The sequence below is a fragment of the Brachyhypopomus gauderio genome, unplaced genomic scaffold (genome assembly GCF_052324685.1).
Source record: "Brachyhypopomus gauderio isolate BG-103 unplaced genomic scaffold, BGAUD_0.2 sc62, whole genome shotgun sequence".
NCBI classification, from domain to species: Eukaryota; Metazoa; Chordata; class Actinopteri; order Gymnotiformes; family Hypopomidae; genus Brachyhypopomus; species Brachyhypopomus gauderio.
The window spans coordinates 1902207-1925504 of NW_027506883.1; the positions used below are offsets into that span (position 1 = coordinate 1902207).

At 45.0% G+C, this 23298-nt stretch overlaps 1 protein-coding gene across 1 annotated transcript; it reads right to left on the reverse strand.

The window, feature by feature from the left end:
• Positions 1-308: 308 nt before the first annotated feature.
• trim71 (tripartite motif containing 71, E3 ubiquitin protein ligase) lies at positions 309-22240 on the reverse strand. The gene is made up of 5 exons (XM_076988483.1): positions 21927-22240; positions 20498-21811; positions 9115-9282; positions 6966-7100; positions 309-6385 (listed from the first exon to the last, which is right to left on the reverse strand). Exons 2-5 carry the CDS (start codon positions 21173-21175, stop codon positions 4934-4936), a joined length of 2433 nt encoding a protein of 810 aa, XP_076844598.1. The 5' UTR covers positions 21176-21811; positions 21927-22240; the 3' UTR covers positions 309-4933.
• Between the last annotated feature and the right edge of the window lie 1058 nt (positions 22241-23298).

The window sequence follows — 23298 nt, forward strand, 5'->3', positions numbered from 1 at the left end:
CATCTGCCCGGCCATTCTGGTTACCCTGACGTCTGAAGCTGTGCTATGACCTTTTGGGCAGGGCTCTGCCATGACCTCTGGCCCCTTGGTATGTAGAGACACTAGTTTCTCACACCACATTGGTGGCCATGAGGGCTTTGTTAAAGAAGATTCCTTTTCCTTTTTTTTTTTTATTATTTAATAAAAACTCCACCCCTCCATGAATATCAAGCAGCTCCAGTAACCTGGCCACAATAAGCATGCAATTAGCAATTATAAAAATGCAAATGACTGGGTTCAAGTGGAAAGAAAAGACACAGGCCAAAATGCAGGATCCCAAAAGGTACAAGTTTATTTAATTGTAAACAACTGAACATATAAAAAAAAACAAAACTGCATAGTAAATGTTTAAAGTTCACAGAAAACAAGAGCACAAAAAGACGGTATCCCACCAAACGTCTTGTACAGCCTCCTGTCTAAAGCAGGCAGAACTCCATGAGAACTGTTGTGATCAGAGGTTCAAGGATGGTGAATTTTGCTTAGACGACATGACTGGTTCCCTCATCCATCGCTCAGCCTATCACTCAGAATGTTAAGCCCGCCCACAAACGCAGGTCTGGAGGCGGGATCTGCTCTGTTGACCCTACCATAAGCATTCAATATTAAAGACAAAATGGTTCCTAGGTTGAAACAAGCTCTCCACCCATTTTGGTTTGCTCCAAGATCAAGATTACAATCAAACCAACAGCTGTACTGACTAGAAGAAATGTCTTGATACACCAATACAAATTGCATCTCTTGAACACAGGAAATAAGACTGCTTCAATCAGAAGAAGAAATTATTATTATTTTTATATTTTGTATTCATCTCAAGGCAAAATCATTTTAACAGTAGCCAGGTTGTTTCTTTGGTTAATTTAGATTCTCAGTATAATGATGTTTGAACATATCTCCCATCAATACAATATGCAATGAGATTGTTCACTTTCTTTGGGTATCAAAAATATATCCGCAAAACTGTTTCAGTGCCATTTTAGTAGGATGATTACACCATTGTTTTTTTCTAAATATTATATATATATTTGCCCAATCCCTGTTTAAAACGTAACACAAATTGCAAATTTGGTTGGAAAGGATCCTATGGAATTCAACAGCAATTTTTTTTTCTTTTTTTAATTGATCAGTACAATATATGCACACACAAAAAATAGATACTAAATCTTATGAAGTACTAACAAAGGATTTACTATCCAATTGTAAGAAACAAATATTGAATTTGAATCAAATCTCTAGAAAGCTACCTGAGTTGGTTTTTTTTTTTTTTGTGTTTTTTCTTCTTAGATAATACAATCATAAAAAGACTTCTGAACTATTTTCCTTTTTCCAGATTAGGAAACAGATCAAAAGCTTGAACACACCACAGTTCGTGGGAAACCCGTACACACTCTGGTCAGAGGTCCAATCGAGATAGTATATGTTGACTAGACATTCAAAAGGGCACTGTTTAAATCTGATTAATTACAACAACTTGAGATACATTTTACGTATACATTTTAAATTGTATTGTACTGGCACCATATGCTCAGAGAAACTTAACTGCCCCTCAAAACTAAAGACTACCCTTAGACATCTTTCCTAATCACCCCACAGTCGATATACTGATGAAATACTGGATGGTTAGGTTCTGGTTGAGTTACTGCAACATGGTGGTGGGGTTACACATGATGGATCCTCAGGACAGATTTCACTTATATTGCTCTCAAGCACAAATAGCATAAAATTCCTTAATCAAATCTACTGGAATATATCCGTCAATACTACATTTTAATGAGGATCCACGGGAGTGGAGTCACATGAAACTAATGGTCCTCATCGTATTTTACCCTAATTACCAGAGGTTATTATAAATAAGGAACTGGTAGGTTTAGAGGAAGAAAGAGGGAGAGGAAAAACTAAACAAAAAGCTCTTTGGCAGTTTCCATTCTGATTAAACTCAAACGCAAGAAAATTCAAAACATACTGCAGCAGTTTTAAGGCATGTGAATTCAAACCTTTATCCTCGTGTCACACACAGACAAGTACCTTACTCTATAAAGCTATCTATCAAAGAGTAATACAATCTTGTAGTCAAAGCAACCCACCACAACCCAACTCAGGAAAACTTTGAGTGTGTGTGTGTGTGTGTATGTATGTCATTGTTTCCCCTCCATCACAAATTTGTCTACAAGGGCTTTTAAAGCACACAAAAATATTTTTTTTTGTTTCCTCTTAAAGGGAAGAGATTTCTTTGGGTTTCTGGGGACAGAACTGTAGCTAAATCCCTAAAGCAATTCAAATGCTGGACATTAATACTGAAAGCTCAAATCAGTGTGAAATCAGTGTCTTCTCTCCCTTCAACTGTTCCAGCATTTGCTTACAAGCCCCTTGTTTAGTTTTGGAATCTTTATATTTCTAATCTTTAGTCATCAGCCAACATTCATTCCCTAACGTGGGGACCAAGTTCTCCCACTTCCTGAACTGGTCTTACTGTGTTAGACAACGCACACGCCGCCTATTCGGCCCCTTACTCTTCAACAGTGGAGTTAATGGTCCCCTTTGACTCAGCTGAGGTGTATGTGAAGGTAACAAAATGGGAAGCCACTTCACAGAGGTGAAGTCTAAACAAACGACTATGTAGAAAACCAAGTCCACAGTGTTCGACCCAACAGCGGCCTAAAGAACATCTCCAGAACCGGTGTCCATTCACACCCCCTTTTGGCACACACCCATTTCCAGCGGTCACTGTTTGGCAAGACAGAATTCTGGGCTGCATGTGAACCAATCTAACCACAAAACCTGGGGACCAGAAGCCACAGTCTACTTGGAAATAATGTGGGTACAAGAAGCCACAGTCTACTGTGGGTACAAGCTACTTGTCGCCTGGTCACATGCTTTTCAAATACTCAACTAAAATCAAAACGTCCTGGTACTTTGAGACCTGGTACTGGTTCTTTTGGGAAGCGCGACACAAGCTCCCCATTTCTGAGGTCAAATTCGAGCCACGTGGGTCATATCTCGCAAATATGCCTGACTTGACCTCCGCTGTATGCAGGAAACACAGCCACATGCACCAGACCTAAAAGTAGCAACCCAGTGCAGGCACTCAGTCAGCAAGAAAAGCCCTAAATCTAACCCTGCCGCTCCAAGAGCAGCTTCACAGACACAAACGCCCATCCAGAAGAAAAGGAGCTGACCATAAGCAACACCTGTCAGGCACACGTTGAGGCTTGGAGAGGGCATGTCAGGAACCAGCGCTTTTTTTAAAATAAATATTTCTCACTGGCCCTCAGTGAGACATCAGCCGGACATTTTAGTTTCAAACTGATTTTTTTAAATTACATGTCTTCTCTTTAGACTGGCTAAAACAAGGGGATAATCAGCGAGGTACTATTGTGATACTATTGTGGTACTATTGTGATGCATGTCAGTGCTTTTCTTTTTTGTTGCTTTCAAATGCTTTCTGTTTTATCCACAGTAAAGAGAAGCAGGCAACATCATTCATTAAAGTGGTTCCCCACACATAAAGCAATAATTTTAGATTAAATTTTAGACCATGCTCAATTGATTCTAGACGTTTTCAAACTGCGTTCCATTGACAGAGCAAATGGTCTCCCAGGAGATCTAACTCATAGCTCTTTCTTTCAGGATTTGGCCAATAAATACATTCCAGACATTCGGAAAGGGCTTTCCTCAAAATAAACTTTGTAGTCCTACACAGTTTGGATTACATCCAAGTTTGCCAGCTACAGCAAATCAGCCGTGTGCCAACGTTTCTGACAATCTTCACTTCATCTTAATGGTGCATTAGATGAAGAACATAAACACATATAGAAATAAACAAAACAAGGGATGATTACATTTTACCGCAGGTCCCAAAAATAAACAAACAAAAAGAAAATCATTTTCAAAGCTTCATGGAGTTAGTTACTCCTTTTCATGAACACGTTTAAAACATTTTTGAAAGTGGGAATAATCAGATCCTTGCCTTCCTCAAACTCGAGGCTCTGTTCCATACAGACAGGCCCAACAATCAACTCAATCCAAGCCTGTTTTTTCATACTGCAGGCCATATTGTATTTTAGTGATCATTTCCATAGGCTGACATATAACTTTTTTAAAATGGAAACGAACACAATGTGAGGTATGTAAAATGAGGCATTTTTTTTTACACCGAGGTATGTTTAGTATGTGAGGTAAGATGTTTAAATGAGGTATGATGCAAATGGAAACCTAAACCTAAAAACATAACATGAAATTCAAAACAAAACAGTAGATTTATCAAAACATCCTTATGTTTCTATCGAAGCCTGCAGCCCTCGTCTTTAAGTTCACTGTGCTCGAACATTCAGGGGTCCATCCTGGCTTATGTGCACAGTAAAGATCAGGAGAAATTTTGTGCGAGCTGTGCAAATATCAACCAAACATTGCTTCATTTCTTATGTTATGTCCTCTGACTCTACAAATAAAAAAAGCACTGAGGTAGACTTCTTTATAAAACTTCACAGACTCTGCACACACAAGAGAAGAGTACATTCATACATAAGCTGGATGAGGTAGGTATAATGCAGAGAGAGAAAATTATTTCAAGAATGCTAGAAATTCCCTGAGAAAAAAAAATCAAACAAATAAGAAAAGATTTCAAGACACAGATCAAGAGCAAAAGAGTCTAAACTACCAGCAACCACAGCCTTCTTGCTCTACTCCTACTCTTAGACAAATGGCTTGTGTACAACGGACACTTTTGCCAGCAGCGCAAATCATACTACAATCACGATAAATAGATATAGATGTATAAAAAAGGCTCCGTTCTACTTCCACTTTTCCAACATTCAGCCACGTTTTCTCAGGACGAGGGCGTTTCTGAAATCTCCTCCCCCTCCCCTTAGCCATCGCACTTTTCAAACCTTATATAACGTCAAAACATGAGGATCCGGTTGTTTCCAAAGTCGACGGCTACAATCATTCCGTCAGGGGTAACGGCTATACCCGATGGGCGGTCCATCTGCCCAAAGCCGCTACCCTGAGTCCCAAACTTGCATAAGAAGTTGCCGTTGGGTTCGAACACCTGAATACGATGGTTGCGCGAGTCGGCCACGATGACGCGATCCTCCTGGTCCACGGCTACGCCCTGTGGCCGCAGGAACTGCCCGTTGCCCGTTCCCTCGGAACCGAGGAAACGAGCGGACTGGCAGTCGGGCCTGATGACGAGCAGGCGATGGTTGTTGAAGTCGGTCACCACCAGGTGGCCCTCCTGATTGAAGGCGACCCCCCGAGGCGAGTCGAAATGCTTCCAGAGAGCGCCTTCGAAGCCGTACTTGTTGAGGAACACCCCGTCGGGCCCGAACAGCTGCACGCGGTGGTTGCGTGTGTCCGAGACGAGGATCTTCCCCTCGGAGTTGACGGCCACGTCCCAGGGGTAATTGAACTGTCCGTTTTTGGTTCCCTTCTCGCCGAACTTGAGCAGGAACTGGCCGTCGAAGGTGAAGATCTGGATGCGGTGATTGTCCTTATCAGCCACGATGATTCTCCTCTGGCTGTCGCAGGCAACCCCGGCGGGCCGGTCGAACTGGCCAGGCCGCGAGCCCAAAGTGCCAAACTTGTGGTGGAAGGTGCCGCACGGCTTGAAGATCTGGATCCGATTGTTGCTGCGGTCAGCCACGATCACATAGCCTTCCTTATCCACGCAGATGCCCCAGGGACGGCACAGCTGTCCGTCCCCGTCTCCCTCTCCGCCGAAGGACGCCACGGGCAGGCCCACGCCCCCGTAGCTGCGGCCCGACTTCACCGCCACCTTGAAGGGGCTTCCCTCGATGTGCTGGTTGGAGACGAGCACCGAGAGCAGATGCTCCCCTTCGCTCTTGGGCACGTAGCTCGCCGTGTAGGTGCCGTCCTGGTGGTCGGACATGTCCGCGCTGAAGAAGCTGCCGTCCGGACTCATCAGCACCGCGGACACGACGTCGCCGCCGGACAGCCGCGGCTCTCCGTCGTGGTCGTGGCCCACCACGGTGAAGGAGGCCAGTTTTCCCTGCAGCGCCCTCTTGAGGCCCTCGCCGTGAGCCTTGCTGGCCGCCGCAAATGCTCCGCTGCTGATCAGCCCCATGGACTTGATGGCGATGAGCAGCGCCTGGTCGGGGGGCGTGAACATGACCCGGTCGTCCTCCTGCGGCTGCAGGATGCAGCGGAGAGCCTTCAGCTCCTGCAGCTGGTTCAGCATGTGCTCGCGGGCCAGCAGGACGTCCACGCTGCGCCCTTCCTCCAGCACCTTCGTCACGGTGGCGATGGTACTGTCCAGCTTGGTGAGGTTCTGGTGGAGCTTCTCCACCTGGAGGTACAGCGACTTGGCCTTCACCTGACGGATCTTCTCCAGCTGCGTGAGGAAATGGACGTTTGAACAGGAAATGCCAATTGTTGTAAAAATCACATAAATTTAACATTGGCTCCCCATCTATAACACCACAAAATTTAGGTATGAATAATATCGGTGTCAATATCGTACTTTAAAAGAACAAAACTATCATAGTTTCACTTTAAAAGACTCTCGTTTTGAATGAGGCTGGATTTTCAAATCCCTCTGACGACAGGACACACCCCGAAGTCTGGCTGCTATTACAGGATTAACTAGTGGTCATCAAGCAACAAAAATGCACTGATGAATCTTGTTACACACTGGTTTGTTCAAGTGACGCCCGATACCGTGGTGTTAAAAGACAGCCTAAGCTTCCAAGGCCTACCGCTGAGAACCAGAGAACACGGCTGTAACCGTATACACCATCTGACCCTCAACGTCACAAGGAAGCGCTTGGCTTGCTCCTGAATAGGACGCGTTCCTGTCCAGCCAGCGGTGTAACCTTAGTAGTAAAGCGATCTTTCGGTGAAGTGAATAAAGGCTCCTGTTCCTAAGGCTACGCGGAGGGTCCCCCGCGTCCCCACCCCCGAAGCCTGCTTACCTTCCAAAGCAGCTCACACTCACGTTCCTCCAGGGCTTTCTTATGGCGCAGGGTGGTGTTCTTCACTTCTGTCTGCACCAACTTGGCCTTCAGGTCCACCTGCTCGGCGATGGCTTGGGCCTTCTCGATGCTCAGCTGCGGAAACAACAGCTAGGCCACTTAGTGCTGAGAGATGAGGACAGACCCTGAACAACACGTACAGCATGCGGAACACTGAACAGGATTTCAGTAAATAAAAACAAAACAAAAAAAAAAAACAAAACAACAAAACCCATATGATGGCTGCATTTGTCAAAGACAGAAAAGGAATTACAATGAATCGTTCCAAAGACAAGAAACTGGCTCTTGGTAAGAGATTCTGAATATTTTGTTCATTAAATATAGACGTCTGCAAAATTGAGACCTTCCCCACACACAAGCAAGCGCACAAACGCTGACGTAGCTATGCCAGTAAACCTGAATGGACGGGCAAACGCGTGAGGACTTCCTTTGTGATATTACACAGAAGGGAGAGGGGAAGAAAAAGACATCAGGCGTGTCATGACCTTTCACCTCTGACTCAGCGGTACAATGCCTCCGGCAGAGGGGGACCTCCGCTCCCTCCCAGCACGCATGACCACGACCGCGTTCACTCTGCTTTCCTCCAGTCATCTTTTTTTTTTTTTTTTTCAATTTTTTTCCTTTCACATTAACAACGTTGCCATTGTCCTGTGGGTAAGTATTTTTGTGATTGTATACATATGGAAAAGACACCCAGGCCCTCGTTGACTCCACTTGTAGAAACGTCTGCTTGAGCAAGAGAAGGAGTGCTTTGTCCCAACGGCCGGGGGTCTGGAACGGCACGGGCCCCTTGCGGTCGGGCGTTCTCATCACGCCGCCGTTCACTGGCATTGTTAATACCCTGCAAGAGCTTTCGGGTCCGTAACCGATTAGAGGCTTCCCATTTAACACCACGCGGTAATAGGATTAGGACAGAGTCCAAGAGCTCAGCCCAGCTGGGGCGACTGCAGCCATGTGCCCCTGGAACTGATGAACCTTCCAGAGAGCGGAGAGCCTTCCAACGGCATCTGGCGTGAGGATCACTGCGGAACATTTTCTCCTCCTAAGCTTCCACCGAGGGAGACGCACGTTAAAACTCGCACCGAAGGCTTGGGCCGGTCTCTCAAAAACACAGAACAGCCAAACAGCTGCCAAAACAAGCAAACGTGTATGATCGGTATTTGAGAGTCTGTGCAGCGGCCCCATCTATAAGGCCAAAAATGAGCACACGGCCCAGATCGGACCCAAGCCCGTCCAAGGCGGCTGGTTCTGGAAGCAGCGTGCCGTGATGAGCACTTGGGTGGGCGCAGAGGACGGAGGATGCCGAGGAGGAAAACTCGACCAGTGCATTAAAGAGTGGGCGGGGCCACGCCATCTGAAATCCCCGCCCAATAGCGCCCATCCCCCGAAAGATCTCTTTAAAAATCCGATGGCTCCTCCTACAGACCAGCTCAGTGTCACCAAGAAGCATGAGAACAGCTCTCTTTGGGGATGCACCCCCAACCACCCCTACACCCAAATCCCCCCCCCCCCCCCACCACCACCCCTACACCCCGCCCCCGAGTCCCTGCCCCCCACCCTCACGCTGTCCTTTGAAGCTGAAGTGTGAGTGATCGAAACATTTCCTCTGTGCTGGACTAATGATGCGTCCTGTTCGGCCATCGGGGGCGGGGCTGTGGCCTGGCCCACTCAGGCCTGAGGGCGGGGAGGGGGGAGGTGGTAGGGGGGAGGGGGGAGGTGGTAGGGGGGAGGGGTTTAGGGAGGTGGGAGGTGGATTCCCGCAATCTGGTTCCACAGCCATTTTACAAAAACATGTTTTCAGTCTTCTGTCTGATTTCTTTCATGGGAAGAAAGGATCCAAGAAGATTTTTATTGACACGTGTGCCTTTTATTGATTCTCTGTGCCCCCCACCTCTCTCCCCAAATATTAAACTCAAACTGAGTTTTTAAATACGCTACAGTTCAGGCAGCCAGTAAATCAACAATTGACCAATACGACAAAAAAAAAACCCCACACAGTAAAAACAAAAATACTGTTTTCTTCACTCCCACAACATGTAAAAGTGGTGGTGTTGGTGTTGGTGGTGGCGTTGGTAGAACGCTGTCTGACCTGAACGGCCTGTCTGCCCTGCTGAGCGTCGGCGAGCAGCTGGATGGTGAGAGCTCGCGAGTCCTGCAGAACGTCCTGCAGGTAGGACACGGCGTGTCCCGCGTGTCTCCCCACGCTGCACTCCCTGCAGATGGGCACGGAGCAGCTCTCGCAGAAAAACCGCAGCACCTGGTAGGAGAGATGAAGGGTACATCAGCAACAGAGCCAGCCCAGCATGGGAGGAAACGCCCCGCCCCCAGCCTCGTCTCGCACTGGAGGACACGCCCCCAGCCCCGCCCGGCACTGGAGGACCCGCCCCCAGCCATGGAAATTGCCACGGTTTGCTGCAACCTCACACCTGCGGTGACAACCAACACATTCCCCCCGCAGAACAACTGTCTGACCCTTCCAGCAAAACTGGGCATCTTCTACCTGAAACGGCAGACAAAAATCAAAGACTCTTAAAACTGTAGACCAACATCCTGAAGCTCAGCCAGCTCAGTGAGTGACCAGGAGCGGAGCGGAGGGCTGTCACTCTCTCAATCACCCAGACAAAGCCCCTCGTTCTTAGTTTACTGTGTTCTGACAACGTGTGATGGATTGCACAAGACAGATTGTTGTCACTCAGCTGTCCCATATTTGAATTATGTGTCACTGCTGTTTAAGAAACACCAACCAGACGACAAGAAGACAACAGCCTTTAAAAAATAATAAAATCCCGCAGTAATTTCTGAAAGAATAAGATCACGGAGTATTTTCCTGAATAAAGTGTCCTCTTACGCTCTTATACTCCTGCGTAGGCAGTCATGGCCTGGCGGTTAGGGAACTGGACTTGTGACCGGAGGGTCGTGGGTTCGATTCCCAGACAGGCCATGACTGAGGTGCCCTTGAGCAAGGCACCTAACCCCAACTGCTCCCCGGGCGCCGGGCTAGGGCTGCCCACCGCTCTGGGCACGTGTGATCCACAGCCCCTAGTAATCACTAGTGTGTGTGTGTGTTCTGACTGCACAGATGGGTTAAAAGCGGAGGACAAATTTCGATTGGGGTGTAAAAATCACAATTGACAAAATATGGCACATTTCACATTTTCATTTCATTTCGCGTGTACAACATTCCCACAGAGGCCCGTACAAGCTGCCTCCTCCAGACTAACACCTTTACCAGAGGCTCCATCAAACACTAATGACACACCTGCCGTGCGCAGAGCTGGAACGGCTGCCAGGAAGCTCGGAGCCGCGGTCCCACTCCTGTTACCTGCCCGGAAAGGCCCCCACCCCCCCGTGGACCAGATGGCCTGACTGCGCCAGTGTACGCAGGGTTCACATGCAAGTGCATCCTGGGAAAACGTCTCCTGGAAGGACGGAGGAGTGGGAAGAGCCGAAGCCTCCTCGCAGGGCGATGATGACTAACAAACGCTCAGTTACCACTCTGTTGGGTGAACCCACCGCGACGGTCACAAAGACCCAGAACAATACGGAATAAAAGTAAAAAGGATCACCGCTGTGGAATTCAATACTGAATAAGTCAACATGCCCTCCGCCGAGAGCCATAAACCCCCCCCCCCCCCAACACCCAACTGAAGACGAGGGGGAAAAAATCACACCTACACAAAGAGTGCTCATAGCCAATTCAGATCTGACTGGGCTGAAATATCAAGCAAGGACTTTGTGGCCAGCGTTCAAGACTCTGTTTTACAAGAGACTTGAAGTGCTTGTGTGTGTTCTGCGTTTTTCTCCCTTTCATTAGCCGGTTCAAGCACTCTTCCCCCTCACACACGTACCCTCTCCCTGCCGGAGACGAGAAACCTAGCCGGCCCCTGGAAGCTAGGGGTCTTCTTTAAATGACTTAGCAGGTATGGAAAGACTGTTTCTCTCTTGGGTTAAAGGAGAATTTCAGGTAATCGGAGAGGTATTTTGGAAAAATGTATGCTGTTAAATATTGGCAGATAAATACAGACAAAATGATTCAACTTTAAGAAATACTAAACGCAACATGACACGAAAGTATATGTAACAGGAGTTTTGACATGACATAACATGACGTTATATGCAACAGGCTTCAGGGAAAGAACGTGTTCAATAATGAACAGTCTCCATCAATCTGTTCAAATCTCCTGGAATCCAATTTTATGCCTTCTAGTAAAATCTTCTTAAAACCGTGCCTGTTTGTCCTTATTTTTAAAAAGAAAGAAACCATGTATGCATCCCTGGACTTACAAGTTTTGATATTGAACGGACATTGATAAGACACCAGCTTTGAAATCCCACGATGCACTGCACTGGGCCAATTCAGTGGTAATAGGACAGATAGAAAAGCTGTTCTGGTCACTGGCCAGGCACCATGCTCGACAAATGCAAGTTATTACCTTGACTAAACGTTTTTGAATGCAATACACCAATGTCACATCAACGTATTCAACAACAACTACAATTTCTGAAGCGGTTTACTTGTCTTTTAATAAAAAAAAACTGACTCAAATCTTCTCTCTCTCCCTCACACAAAATAGACAAACTGGTTAACCCTGATAAACCTTCCCGTTTCTAGTTGAGAGACGGCTCAGTCAGCGCTAACAGAATATACTGTTTGATGTAATCACTGCAGTGTGGCAACCGCCACAAGCCACAACTGCTCTGCTCCGCCCTCTGTCTGGCACCACCTAAACCAGCCCCCCCCCCCCCCCCCCCCCCCAATTCCAAACCAGGAAAAATGTAATAAATTTAAAATGTTGATACCTACAGCCCTTACCACCTGCACTGTAGTATATTCACAACACAGGTCTATACAAAAACTTATTTTGAATGCTTGTCGTCTTTTGTAGTTAGTATTTTTAATGTAAAAAGAAAAAGAAAATGCATCATCTGGAATGATCCCAAATTAAAAGGTGTAGGACTAGAAGAATGTCTCTCTCCAGCTCTCACACATGCATGCACAGTGTGTGACCCCGGGACCACTTTAAGAGGTGGTGACCCTTTCAGCTGACCTCATGGGCTGTTCACGAGCGCAAACAAATCCGCCGGGCCTCTGCGTCTCCATGGGTGTTCGCGTGAGAGAATAAAGGCGCCGCCATATTAAGCTGTACAACAACACTTGAAATCCACCAGGAAACTTCCACATTCTACACATCCACGTTTTAACCTTCCGCGCTCGTACAGAAGCGTGTCCAGGAGTCGTCGTCCGCATCAGAGTTGTGGGACACAAACTACACCACAAAAATAAGAAGTCAGGTGTAGGTGTGTGGAGGGTGCACCCCGACACACACTCACGTGCTGGTGCCCAGCGTCTCCTGCTCACGTGAGACTACACCCCAGTCCCGTTAAAGGGCCAACGACCCGATTCACTGCAGTGTTTACGATCAGAAGACACGCAACATTGTTTTCAAATGGCATTTCTGCTCTTTTATATTAAATACATGCAAAATAAAGCTCACACACCAGACTTCCTAAGCAACGCGACAAGAGTCTAGACCTCGTAAAGCACTTGAGTGTCTCCGTTTTGACTGGGGAAGTAAATGAATGTTTCCACTCTTTATCCACAGGCCTTTCTAAGTTCTCCATCCCTGTCCCGACGGGCTCCTTTTGTCTTTCTTCATTTAACAGCGTTAAAACGTCCAGACGCGTGTCCCCCTCTAGTCGAGTCCTGTTTTATAGCCACGGGGAGAGCGGACCTTTAACACGATGACGTCTTGCAGGCTTAAAGAAGCAGGAAGGGGGGCTGAAATTTCATAAGTCATCATGTCAAAATTATGTTTCTTGCTGACCCGGTTACAGTGTCTACCCAAATGTTGGAAGATGTTAAAAAACGGGGCGGGAGCATGTTGTCCTCCTACATGACGCAGTGTGAGTGCAGCCACCGCCAGCCTGTGCCAAACAGCGAGGGTTAAAAGCCCCAAATATTTATTGCAGCGTTTACATCGATGCATAAACAGCGGAGTGGAATCAAAGTGTCTGCCCTGTGGGCCCAGATTTATGTGCAAACACACACAATAACGCAGTATTCTAGTCTAACGCAAAACATGAAACGTGCTTTATACGAACAAATCAAAAAGCCTAGAACTTTCCCCAACTACATAAAAGCGACTTTCAAGTTGTCCCTCTAATATTAAGAGTGAGTCTGTTGCAGTGTGTGTTATTTTCAGCATTAATACATGCTTTTTTTTTTTTAAGTGGGAAATGATAGCTTGACAAGGCGATGATGTTCGACTTCCCGTCCTGCGATTGTGTACAGGCGTCAATCTTTGGAGAGTTCTCAATGTGCTGACCATTCTACATTCCTGGAAACCTCCACAGGAGGAAGGTCTTTCAGAGGACCACTCCCGACTCGGAGCAACTGGCCACACCAGATGGCCTCAGTCTTGGGTTCTTCAGAGATTGGCAAGAATGGCTCGCCAGATTCAATATCAAAGGTCCAAGAGGACTGCACATGAAAACAGTTAAAAACAAAGAAGCGCGGGGAGATGGAGTCACTGAAGCAGGGTCATAAAACGTGTGCTCCAGGCTTTTCGGGACTGCTTTTACGGAGACCCTGCTAGAAACCAGAGACTCACCATCAAGCATTCTCCGCACAAGATCAAGTAGAACCATGGATTGGACTACTTATATTTTGGACTGACAGCACGAATGATCATTAATCTCACAGAATAATGAAAGCTAGTGAGAGCGGATTTAATATGGCCTTTGGAATTCATGCAGTGGTTTTTATGTTCAGTTTGTCTTCGTAACTCTTGCTTCATTTACATGTGCTAAGAGCACTGAACATTATGTGCCGCATATGTCAGGATTATATTCTATCTCAAATGATCAAAGTGTGTGTGAAGCATTAAAAAAAAATTGGTTGTAATGTTAATACAAATTCCTGAAATATAAAATGGTAAATAATCCAGAAAAAATTTAAAAGCAAATAATTTTGTACATATGAAATTCACACCCATTATGTCTTAAAAATATTAAAATGGATGTGTGTACGTTTGACACTGAAGACTGATGTTAAACAGCAAACAAGAAAAAAACATGGCTACGTCACAGGTACACGGGTTCCTACTATAGCCCGCTGGCAGAGAGAAAGAGAATGAAAGTCCACACCCCTCCTGAGGAAGAACCCCGAGCCACCAGACCACGTACAGCTGGCCAAGATGAAAAAGGCTCAGAGGTGTAAGACTTCACAGCACCGCAACACCAAGTTCACTTGGGAAAATGCACAAGACAATAAAATGGCCCTACAACTCAGCAGCAGACATATAAGAAAACAGCAACATGGACACTGAAGTAATTACTATGATGTATGAACAGTGCCTTTTCAACACAAAAATATTGATTAACTGTGAAATTATTCTAAGCCATATAAATATATTGAAATTAAATTACTGAATCCGGGAATAAAAAAATACAAGGAAATAACTGAAGTATAATTGTGGATACTTAGTCAAAAATTCATTGAAATTTTTCTCTGAAAACTTCAGTGTTCTACTTTTCTGGAGTTATAATGTATAAATGAAAATGCTACTTTTAAATGGGGGAGAAAAAAATACCTCGTTCTCAAAATGGATAAACATTTGCTTGTGCTTAACAGTTGCAACAATACTGGTGAAAAACAGAACAAATGTTTATCTTAATTAAAGCCACAGTGAGACCATGTGCACAGCAGGGGTCGTCTCCATGAGCACCGGTGTCCCCATGAGCCCTGGTGTCTCTGCAGTGGCCATTTGTATGTCATACTGCCACATGTCCATTCTACAGGCATGAAGAGACGACCGTGGTAAGACGATCTTAGAACCCGAAAGAGCACGAGGACAGTCAACAGACCCAAATTCCAGTCATTAAAAAAAAAATGTTCGAAAACAGTTAATGATGCGCTTGGAAAAAAAATAACAGTCCCAAATTTAAGAGAACCCTAGGGAAGGTGGTCATGGCCAAACATTAGCGCTTATTAGCCCCAACATTTTAGTCACACAGCTTATATCCATCCCGTATTAAAAGAAAGAAGGGAGAGAGATGTCATTGCTCTAGAGTAACAACGCTTCTCTGGATCAGAGTGGTACAATCCTCACCTTGCTTAAGTGATATATTTATAATATCTTATATTTATATTAGATAGGGAGAAAAATCACACTATTTAGCATTCAACAAAATAGTAAGGAAATGCTATGGTAGCCTCATCTAGCATACAGCCTCAATCAGATTAAAGTTCTGCAGACATTACTAAACAACCTGATAAAGGCTCTCCAGGAACAATCACACAGGTCTTCAGGAACTGTTCTCAGCGCTCTTAACCACAGCAAGTTAGATGCCTTAAAAAAAATAACTGAGTGGGAGATTTAATGAAGTGGGTCTTCAAACCACTTGTATGCAGCGGTCTCGTTTCACCAGAACATACCCAGATTCTGACAAAGCTGAGGAAGCCACACAAAAAAAGCACGGTTCTATTGGAAAATGATGCTCTGAAAGACAGTCGCTCTGGGCAAGGTGAAAGGTCGAATGCTATTAAATTGCAGCGACGCCAAACAAAGTGTATCCTGAGCAAACGGCAGGCCCCTAGCACGAAGAGGATCTTTGGTGTGGGGCGTGGTTGAGTGGAGCAGAGGTTACTGCCGAGGAGCTGTGGAATCAATGCAAGGAGACAAAAACCAAAAGCTAAACTACCTGAAATACACCACATTTGACCAAAACACATACCAAACGTATAACCCTGGACATATACTGAATATTAAACCTCCATGCTTCCTACTGCCTATGGGCCACAGCCTTGTTTATAGGCTAATGCTGCAAAAGCTGAAACCTCTAGCATGTTGAGACTTTACTTATGTTAAGTCCACCAGATACTCGTAATAGAGCAGCCGAATTCTGGAGGAAAACGTTATTAAGTCGCAAAATAATTTTCAAGGGCTTTCATTGTATTATTAGAGTGATGATAATGCAAAAGAAAACATCACGAACTCTACGCTGTGTGGTAGATGCTAAGACACACTGAATGCAGTGGGACACCGCGTCACCTTAAGCTCACACGCAACATCCGTTCCTCCTTCTCTCAGTTAGGCACACAGCGGCCAGGTGGCACTTCCTGAGCTGACCCCTAACCATGGCCTAAGGGGACAGTAACACAAGTACTCAGAAGTAAAGTTATTGCCTCACTACCCCTCACTTCTCCTAGCAACCACGTACTGGGACGTGTCTACATGGCACATAAACAAAACAAAAACATACCAACAAAACACAGCACTGATATATTTCAAGTCAATTTAAGACTAAACAGCAGGTCTGAGATAGGATGGTCAGACAGGAGGAGTCCACCTCCCGACTCCCCAGGTGTTCTTAAAATCATAGCCGTTGATATTTTGTTTGAACACGAGTGCGCACAGCACAGACTGATATGCTTGTAACAAGCATTAAATATTGAACGTTACTCAATAAAGAGTTTAAGCTCATCATTCTAAAACCGCCTGTAAAATGTGTAACAGTGCAAATTAGGGAGAAGCTGAATAAAAATTGCAAAGATAAAAATAATTAATTATTTTTGGGTACCACCCCCATCTAATGGATAATCCCCGAGAACGCTTCTACAACACAGGTGGGAGCCAATCAGAGGTCTTACACGCCTGGTCTTACACGCCTGGATCACGTTACATGCCTCAGGTCAGTTTCCAGTTCACGGTTTGTTTTCAGCAGGGCAAAATTCAGCATATTTCAGCCTATTTCTGTCACAATACCGGGTTCTTTTTGGAGTTGACAGCAGAATAAAAGAACACTTATGACTGCAAGTTCATCATAGCAATTATTAAAACTGTCCAGCTTTACTGTCCATCAGACAGCAGTTTTGGTGTGCTCAGTCTTTTAAGATAAATTTTAATCTCTTGAAACCTATAAAAAGGTACCTTGAAAATATTTTCAGTACTTAAGAAATCCAAAATATTAAAGGGTAAAGCAACTACATAAGCAATGAAGGACAGTTGTATATCCAGGAACTGAACAAGGTTGCCTGATGCATTTCACTGGTCAACGCTGAACCGATCATCAAACTGCAAGGCTGACAGTGATGGCGTATACTGTACAGATCTACAGTGATGGTGTATGCAGTACAGATCTACAGGCAAATTTAAATCATGGAGACCGATGTGACCGTTCAAGAGGAAAAGACAAAAAAGTGATGGACTCTGGCCCCTGACCCTCTGCTCACACACACACACAAACTATTTGACCTTTCACTTGCAAATTCTCCCTCACACTCACACACCCACACCCACCCACAAACACACCCCCACTCCCAGCACACCCCCTTGGCAGACTGGGTGTGTAAAAGACAACTAAAGGCCCAGCCTGCTCTTCCTCACCGGACAACAGACCCACAGCTGCTCCAAGACACCAAACAGGACCACATTCCTTTCTTTATGGCACTATCTGAAACCGCGTTAACTAGAGCAACATTCTCGAACCAAAGCGTTATTCTAATACAAGTCAGAGTGAAGCAACAGTGATTTAAAGGCCTAACGCCGATAAAACGGAGCAGCAGAGTACAACACATCCAATTGGGTCCATAAGCCCATGTCCTTTCTTCATTCTGCGGGATGCGTGTGAAGTTACGTGTATGCATGTTGTAGCTACACTACAGAATGATTTGCTTACAATTGTACAGGATGTTGGTTGTATAGTTGTGTGAGAAAAACAATTTCAATTACCATTAACGACAGTTTTTAAACACTGTTGGACAAATATCACTACACATGAGCAGAGGAAGGGAGACATGGTGGACATGTCATGGCATTCAAACAGCACAGTGTCTCTGAGACTCACTCACCGTCTATAGTGATTCACTGCCCATGAAAACACATGCACATATATGATGCTCCACGCCCTGCCCCGTTAATGTACGTTCACATAGAGGTACATCATTAGTACACTTTAAACCACCAAAGAAATTCTTTAATTGATTTTGCTTTACAGGCACTTTCTCAGCTTTGTAGTGCCTGTATTGGCCAGTGCTCCATCTGCTAGAAAACAAGGCACAATGCTTCCATTGATCAGCCTACCAAACAACCAACAGTGGGTCCTAATTCCTGTGTGGGGACACTGTGGTCTACACATTTTGGTGTTTCATGTCCAGCTCTAAGCAGCACAGGAGCAAGATAATTAGCTAATAATTAGCTTTCCTGCTCTAAGAAGCCTGAGGGTGAAGTAATTAGCTTAGGAGTTGAGTCAAGATTTTAGATTAGGAAGACTAAAATGTGCAGAGTCTGTCCTCTCCAGGAATATGTGCAGCATATGCATGATTAAGATTACATTCACGAAGAAAGAGATTATAACGTGATCACACATGAACACACCGATATTTTGAATGGATAATTTTATGACTCTAGTCTGTATTTCCTGAAGGATGTAATTCCCTGTTAAAACCAAGTCAACAGATTCAGCCAAACAGAAAGAGCTCTGTTTCAAACACACGTCATTTCTGTTTGCGAATCAACTAACAGACAAGATGAAGCAGAATTTTTAGTCATGCTTTCCTCTGGCCATGTTGGCAAAGACCTGAGCTTCAGAGTTATGTCACTGCATTTTCCAAAAACATAATGATTACAAAACAATCGTATTAAAGTGTCTTGCTCAAGGGCCCAGCAACAACAATCACATGACAGAAAAAGTTAGAAAGGGAGAACCAGCAGAGCCTGTGGCCAAGACGCCCTGTGTGTGTGTGTGTGTGTGTGGGGGGGGGGGGGGGGGGGGGGGGGGGGGGGGGGGGGGGGGGATTAAAGTCAGGGTGTGATTATCGCGGTACTGGCAACGTCCGCTCCATTGGGAAGACAAAGGCTAAAGTCATTATTCAAAAGGTCTGGTCACTACGATGATATCCAGAAATGTTCGTCGATCCAAACGAGTTCGTTCAGGACGATGATTTTCAGTGAACTGTTTGTGGACGTTCATATGAAGTTTACATCCACAGCACACATAATCCAAATAATTGGTCTCGTGCGTCATTTGTGTTGGTGTTGGGGTCACCACAGACACTCCTAGTCCTGTCAGCATGCTACGTGTGTTACGTGACACACTCGTCTTTCATTTATTAAAATACTACAGGCTAACCAAATTCGCTATTTATGCAGCCTATTTGTTGATCATTCAAATTAGAATGGAAAAAAATATATATAACCTATTGAAAATGGCATTATTATTATTTTTTAATGAATTCAAGAATTCCCATTTGGTCGTTTCTAAACTTTCGTTCGTAACTGTTCAAAATGTTTGAAGCTTTCAACATTTGCAGCATAAACCCAATTTCTCGACTAGTGGGATCCACATTATTTTGTGGTGGTTTAGCCTGAAGCGAATGCGCATGCGCAGAAGGGACGCTTCTGTTCCGGATTCATGGGTTTACGTTCAAGACGCAAATGTCCCCCATTCATATTGAGATTAACAATCCCATTCGTATTATAATCGTATCACTTTGTTCCTGTTAATTCGTCTTTTAAAATAAGTCTTATCCAGTTACAAAAGATTAATAGCGTGCATGTAAATACACACACGGATAGTGAGGGTGAGAGAGAGAGGGTGAGAGAGACAGAGATTTCCAGAAATTTCTAGAAATTTCCAGAAGTGGAACTTTCAATGACTGGTGCAATTCTGCTCCACAAGCTGAACAACACGAGGAAATAAATGTTTTTTTTTTTTTTGCATGTGGTTGTGTGCAGGTCACTGTTGTATCCTAACCAATAGTTTGAATGGTCATTTCGATGTCACTGGTAAACATCATGAAACTGAAAAACAATTCTTGTGTCATTCAGTACGTCACTACAGTATCACACCAAATCCATTTATCCAGCAATTTATGATGCATGTATAATTCACTAACAATACTGACTTTTAGAAGAGCCTATCGACACTTCCTATGGTGAATCCATCAGCAGGGACAACATGGCACTATTTTAAGATGTCTTTAACAGGCACAGCTCAGCTCAAAACTGATCCAACGATCCACCGACAAATCAGCAAACCTTGTGTTTGAGCAGACATTGTGGTCAGATAAATATGATTAAATATTTATAAAAAACCTGTTGACTTCTGATACAGCGGAACCAAATGACCAGCTTATGAGTTCATTTTATTTCCCCCGTGGTAGTAGGTCAAGTGATGTTAAACTGTCCATCCTGAGCAATAAAACACCGCTGCAGAGGTAACATACATACATACATACATACATACATACACACACTACTGTAATCATTTCACTGTACTCAAGAGACTGGAAAAGTTGGATTCTCTAGGCATGCCATACCTAGAAAAGGATAACGATTGCAAAATAATTTTTTTATCATACCATAATTTTAAGAAATAGATGCTGTCAGGAATATGGTCTCAAAGACCATAACCATATGTTATATATCCATATTATAGTATGGCACTGAAGGGAACCATGCACAACTCACCGCGTTATCATGATGTTGACAAAAGTCCACTCGATCCTGGAAAACGGGGAGCAGCGAGAAGTTGTGGAAGGACTGGGACAGGTTGATCTGGGAGCCGGAGCTGTTGGCTCGACTGGCCAGGTGCAAACTCTCCATCAGTCTCTCGATGAAGTGGTCTTTGGTGAGGCGGACGCGCTGGTGGGCCCGCACGCAGTTGTCGCACAGATGCTCCTGGCAGTCCAGGCAGTGTGAGGTAGCGGGGTTGCCCTCGTCGCAGGAGCTGCACCCGGGCTCGGCCAGCAGGTGCCCTCGGAGAAGACCGCCGTGCGCCTTGTTTCCTCTGCAGTTATTTGTGCTCTGCTCCTCTGAGGAGACCACAACGTCCAACAAGTTGCTGAACAAGAAATTTGTGGACGGCAAGGCGTCCACCCCGGACTCCGTCATGGACACTTTCTGGTCGCAAGTCGGGCATCGGAGTTTGAGAGGATCGCCGTTGTTCCTCAGGCTCTCCAGGCATTGCCTGCAGAAGGCGTGGAGACACGGGAGGACGTGGAGTCTTCTGGTGGATGAGGTAGATGAGTTGGACGTTTGGGAGGAGGATGAGGAGGTAGAAGAACTGGAGGAAATCGGAGCAGAGGAGCCACACAATTCCTTACACAGAGGACATGTTTGCAAGTCGGAATCTGGAAACGACGCCATTTGGACCAGATCGGTGAGGAACAGGACGCAGTACTGATGGACATGCGTTGGTTATGCCCCGATGATTAACCGTTAGGGCAACACAATGTTTATTATTGGCCAACCTAGCGGTTGTGTAACTGGTGTGGTGAAGATTTAAAGCATCGGTCTAACGAATCTTACAACTAACTTAGCTAGTGTAGGAATAGAGAAATCTGATATCGATCCAATCTTGTTCTTGCAATTTGGCATAAACTTGAAAACTTAATTAGCTGCCTGTAATAAATCTTCCACTACTTAAAAAAATAATGCATAACAATGCGTGCTGACCATTTACCAACACACCGTGGTCATTTTAGAGCGTTACAGCCCTCCGATGTTGGGCATGTGAGGTCCCTGCTCCGATCCCCCCCACCGCCGCATGACTACAGGGGCCACACGCTCAATACGCCCGCAGCTTTTCTCCGTACTAAAAGAAATTCTCCGTTTCCCATGAAACATCTAATTTATTCGCAGTCTTCTTCCATCGGAGGTTTTTTCCCCCCACTTGCTTTTGCGTCGGTGCGTGATGCTCTGCGCACAAGGAGATTAAATAATCCACCAAAACTACGTCCCATGCAGATCCTGTTGGGATCCTCTCACTGCATTACGGGATCTCTTAAAAAACCAAAGAAAACAAAAAGAGAGAAGCTCACCGCTGAAATCACCTCATCGACTTGACTTACGACAGTTAAGGTTCCTCCTGGAGAGAGGAGAGGACGGTTCAACCTACCGTTTCATCTCTAAATAACGCACGAGTGTTGTTTTCCCCAGGCTTCCCCCGACTGGGTTACTCGATAGGACCAGATCACAGTCTGTTCGTCTGGGGCTACAGAGGATTCAAAAACGAATATTGTCTCAGTTCCAGTTCACTTTTTCCCTCCCCTCAAGGTCGCATGTTGATGCCATGTGGATTTGCGTGCGTCTCGGTTGATTTTTGTATCCGTGTAACGTGAATTGCAGCGCATAATCGAGCCAAAATGCCTCCGTACTGGGAGATTTGAGCACACTTCCGCTTGATCACACGATGAGGGGGTTGGGCAGCGCATCGACCAATGAACGACAAGCTTCACTGGATCCATATTGGACGATATTAGTTGTCTAACAATTCATTGTAAATTATAAATGCGATGCTGTCAGTTAATTCTGACCTTACGGGCATTTGCAACCCTGGGTTGGGTAATATCTTATGGCTGCTAACGTTTATTTTAGTAGCTTCCTCATTTGTGTAGTTCAGAAATTAACTTTTGTAAAATAATAAATTTTGAAATGTGATTAAATGCATCCTACAACCTTGTTTTTTTATTCTGCTGTTTCAGTCTTTGTTCATTCATTCTTTTTTTTCTTCTTAGTTACAGCCACAAATTTCTGTGTAAAACAATAAAACATTTGCCATTCAAACCCCCCCCCCCCCCCCCAAATTAAAAAACCCAAAGTCAATCTGCCTCTTTTGTAAAGCTACAGTGATGGCCCCTTCCGTAAAAGATAGCTACCACATGTAGGATTGACTTTTCAGCTCATTTACAGGCTCTCAGGATGGGGTGTTGGTGTGGCTTTGGTGTCTGAGGAGGAAGCCTCTCGGTGGGGTTTACACTCCAGATGCGAGCTACCCAATAAAGCAGTGGGACGCCTGGCTGAATGACAGGGCTCTGGGAGAGACCCTTTGACCCCCATTATTGTGAGTTGGATTAAGGGTAGTGGAGGTTGGTCACTCTCTGCTCAGAGGTTCTGGCCATTCCAAGGACATTTCATTGATCTTCATGAGGAAAAGCCAGAATGGGGGAGGGGTGAGGGGAACAGCCCTGCAAAACTCTGCAAATCAGGGAAGGGTCAGATGGTGGAAATGACCACAGGCAACACGCACAGGGGTGTGTGTGTGTGTGTGTGTGTGTGTGTGTGTGTGTGTGTGTGTGTAAAATGGGGCGCTGGTTCTTTCTTAGACACTGGGAACAAGCAGCTCTTTTGAATGTCATTTTCACTTGGCACCAATGAGGACAATTTGACTTAGCACAAATCGTCTGAAAATGTTAAACAGTATATTTTAGATAAATAAACAGATTCTCTTTTTAAAACTTTTTTTGTTGTATTATTTGAAAATGTTTTCA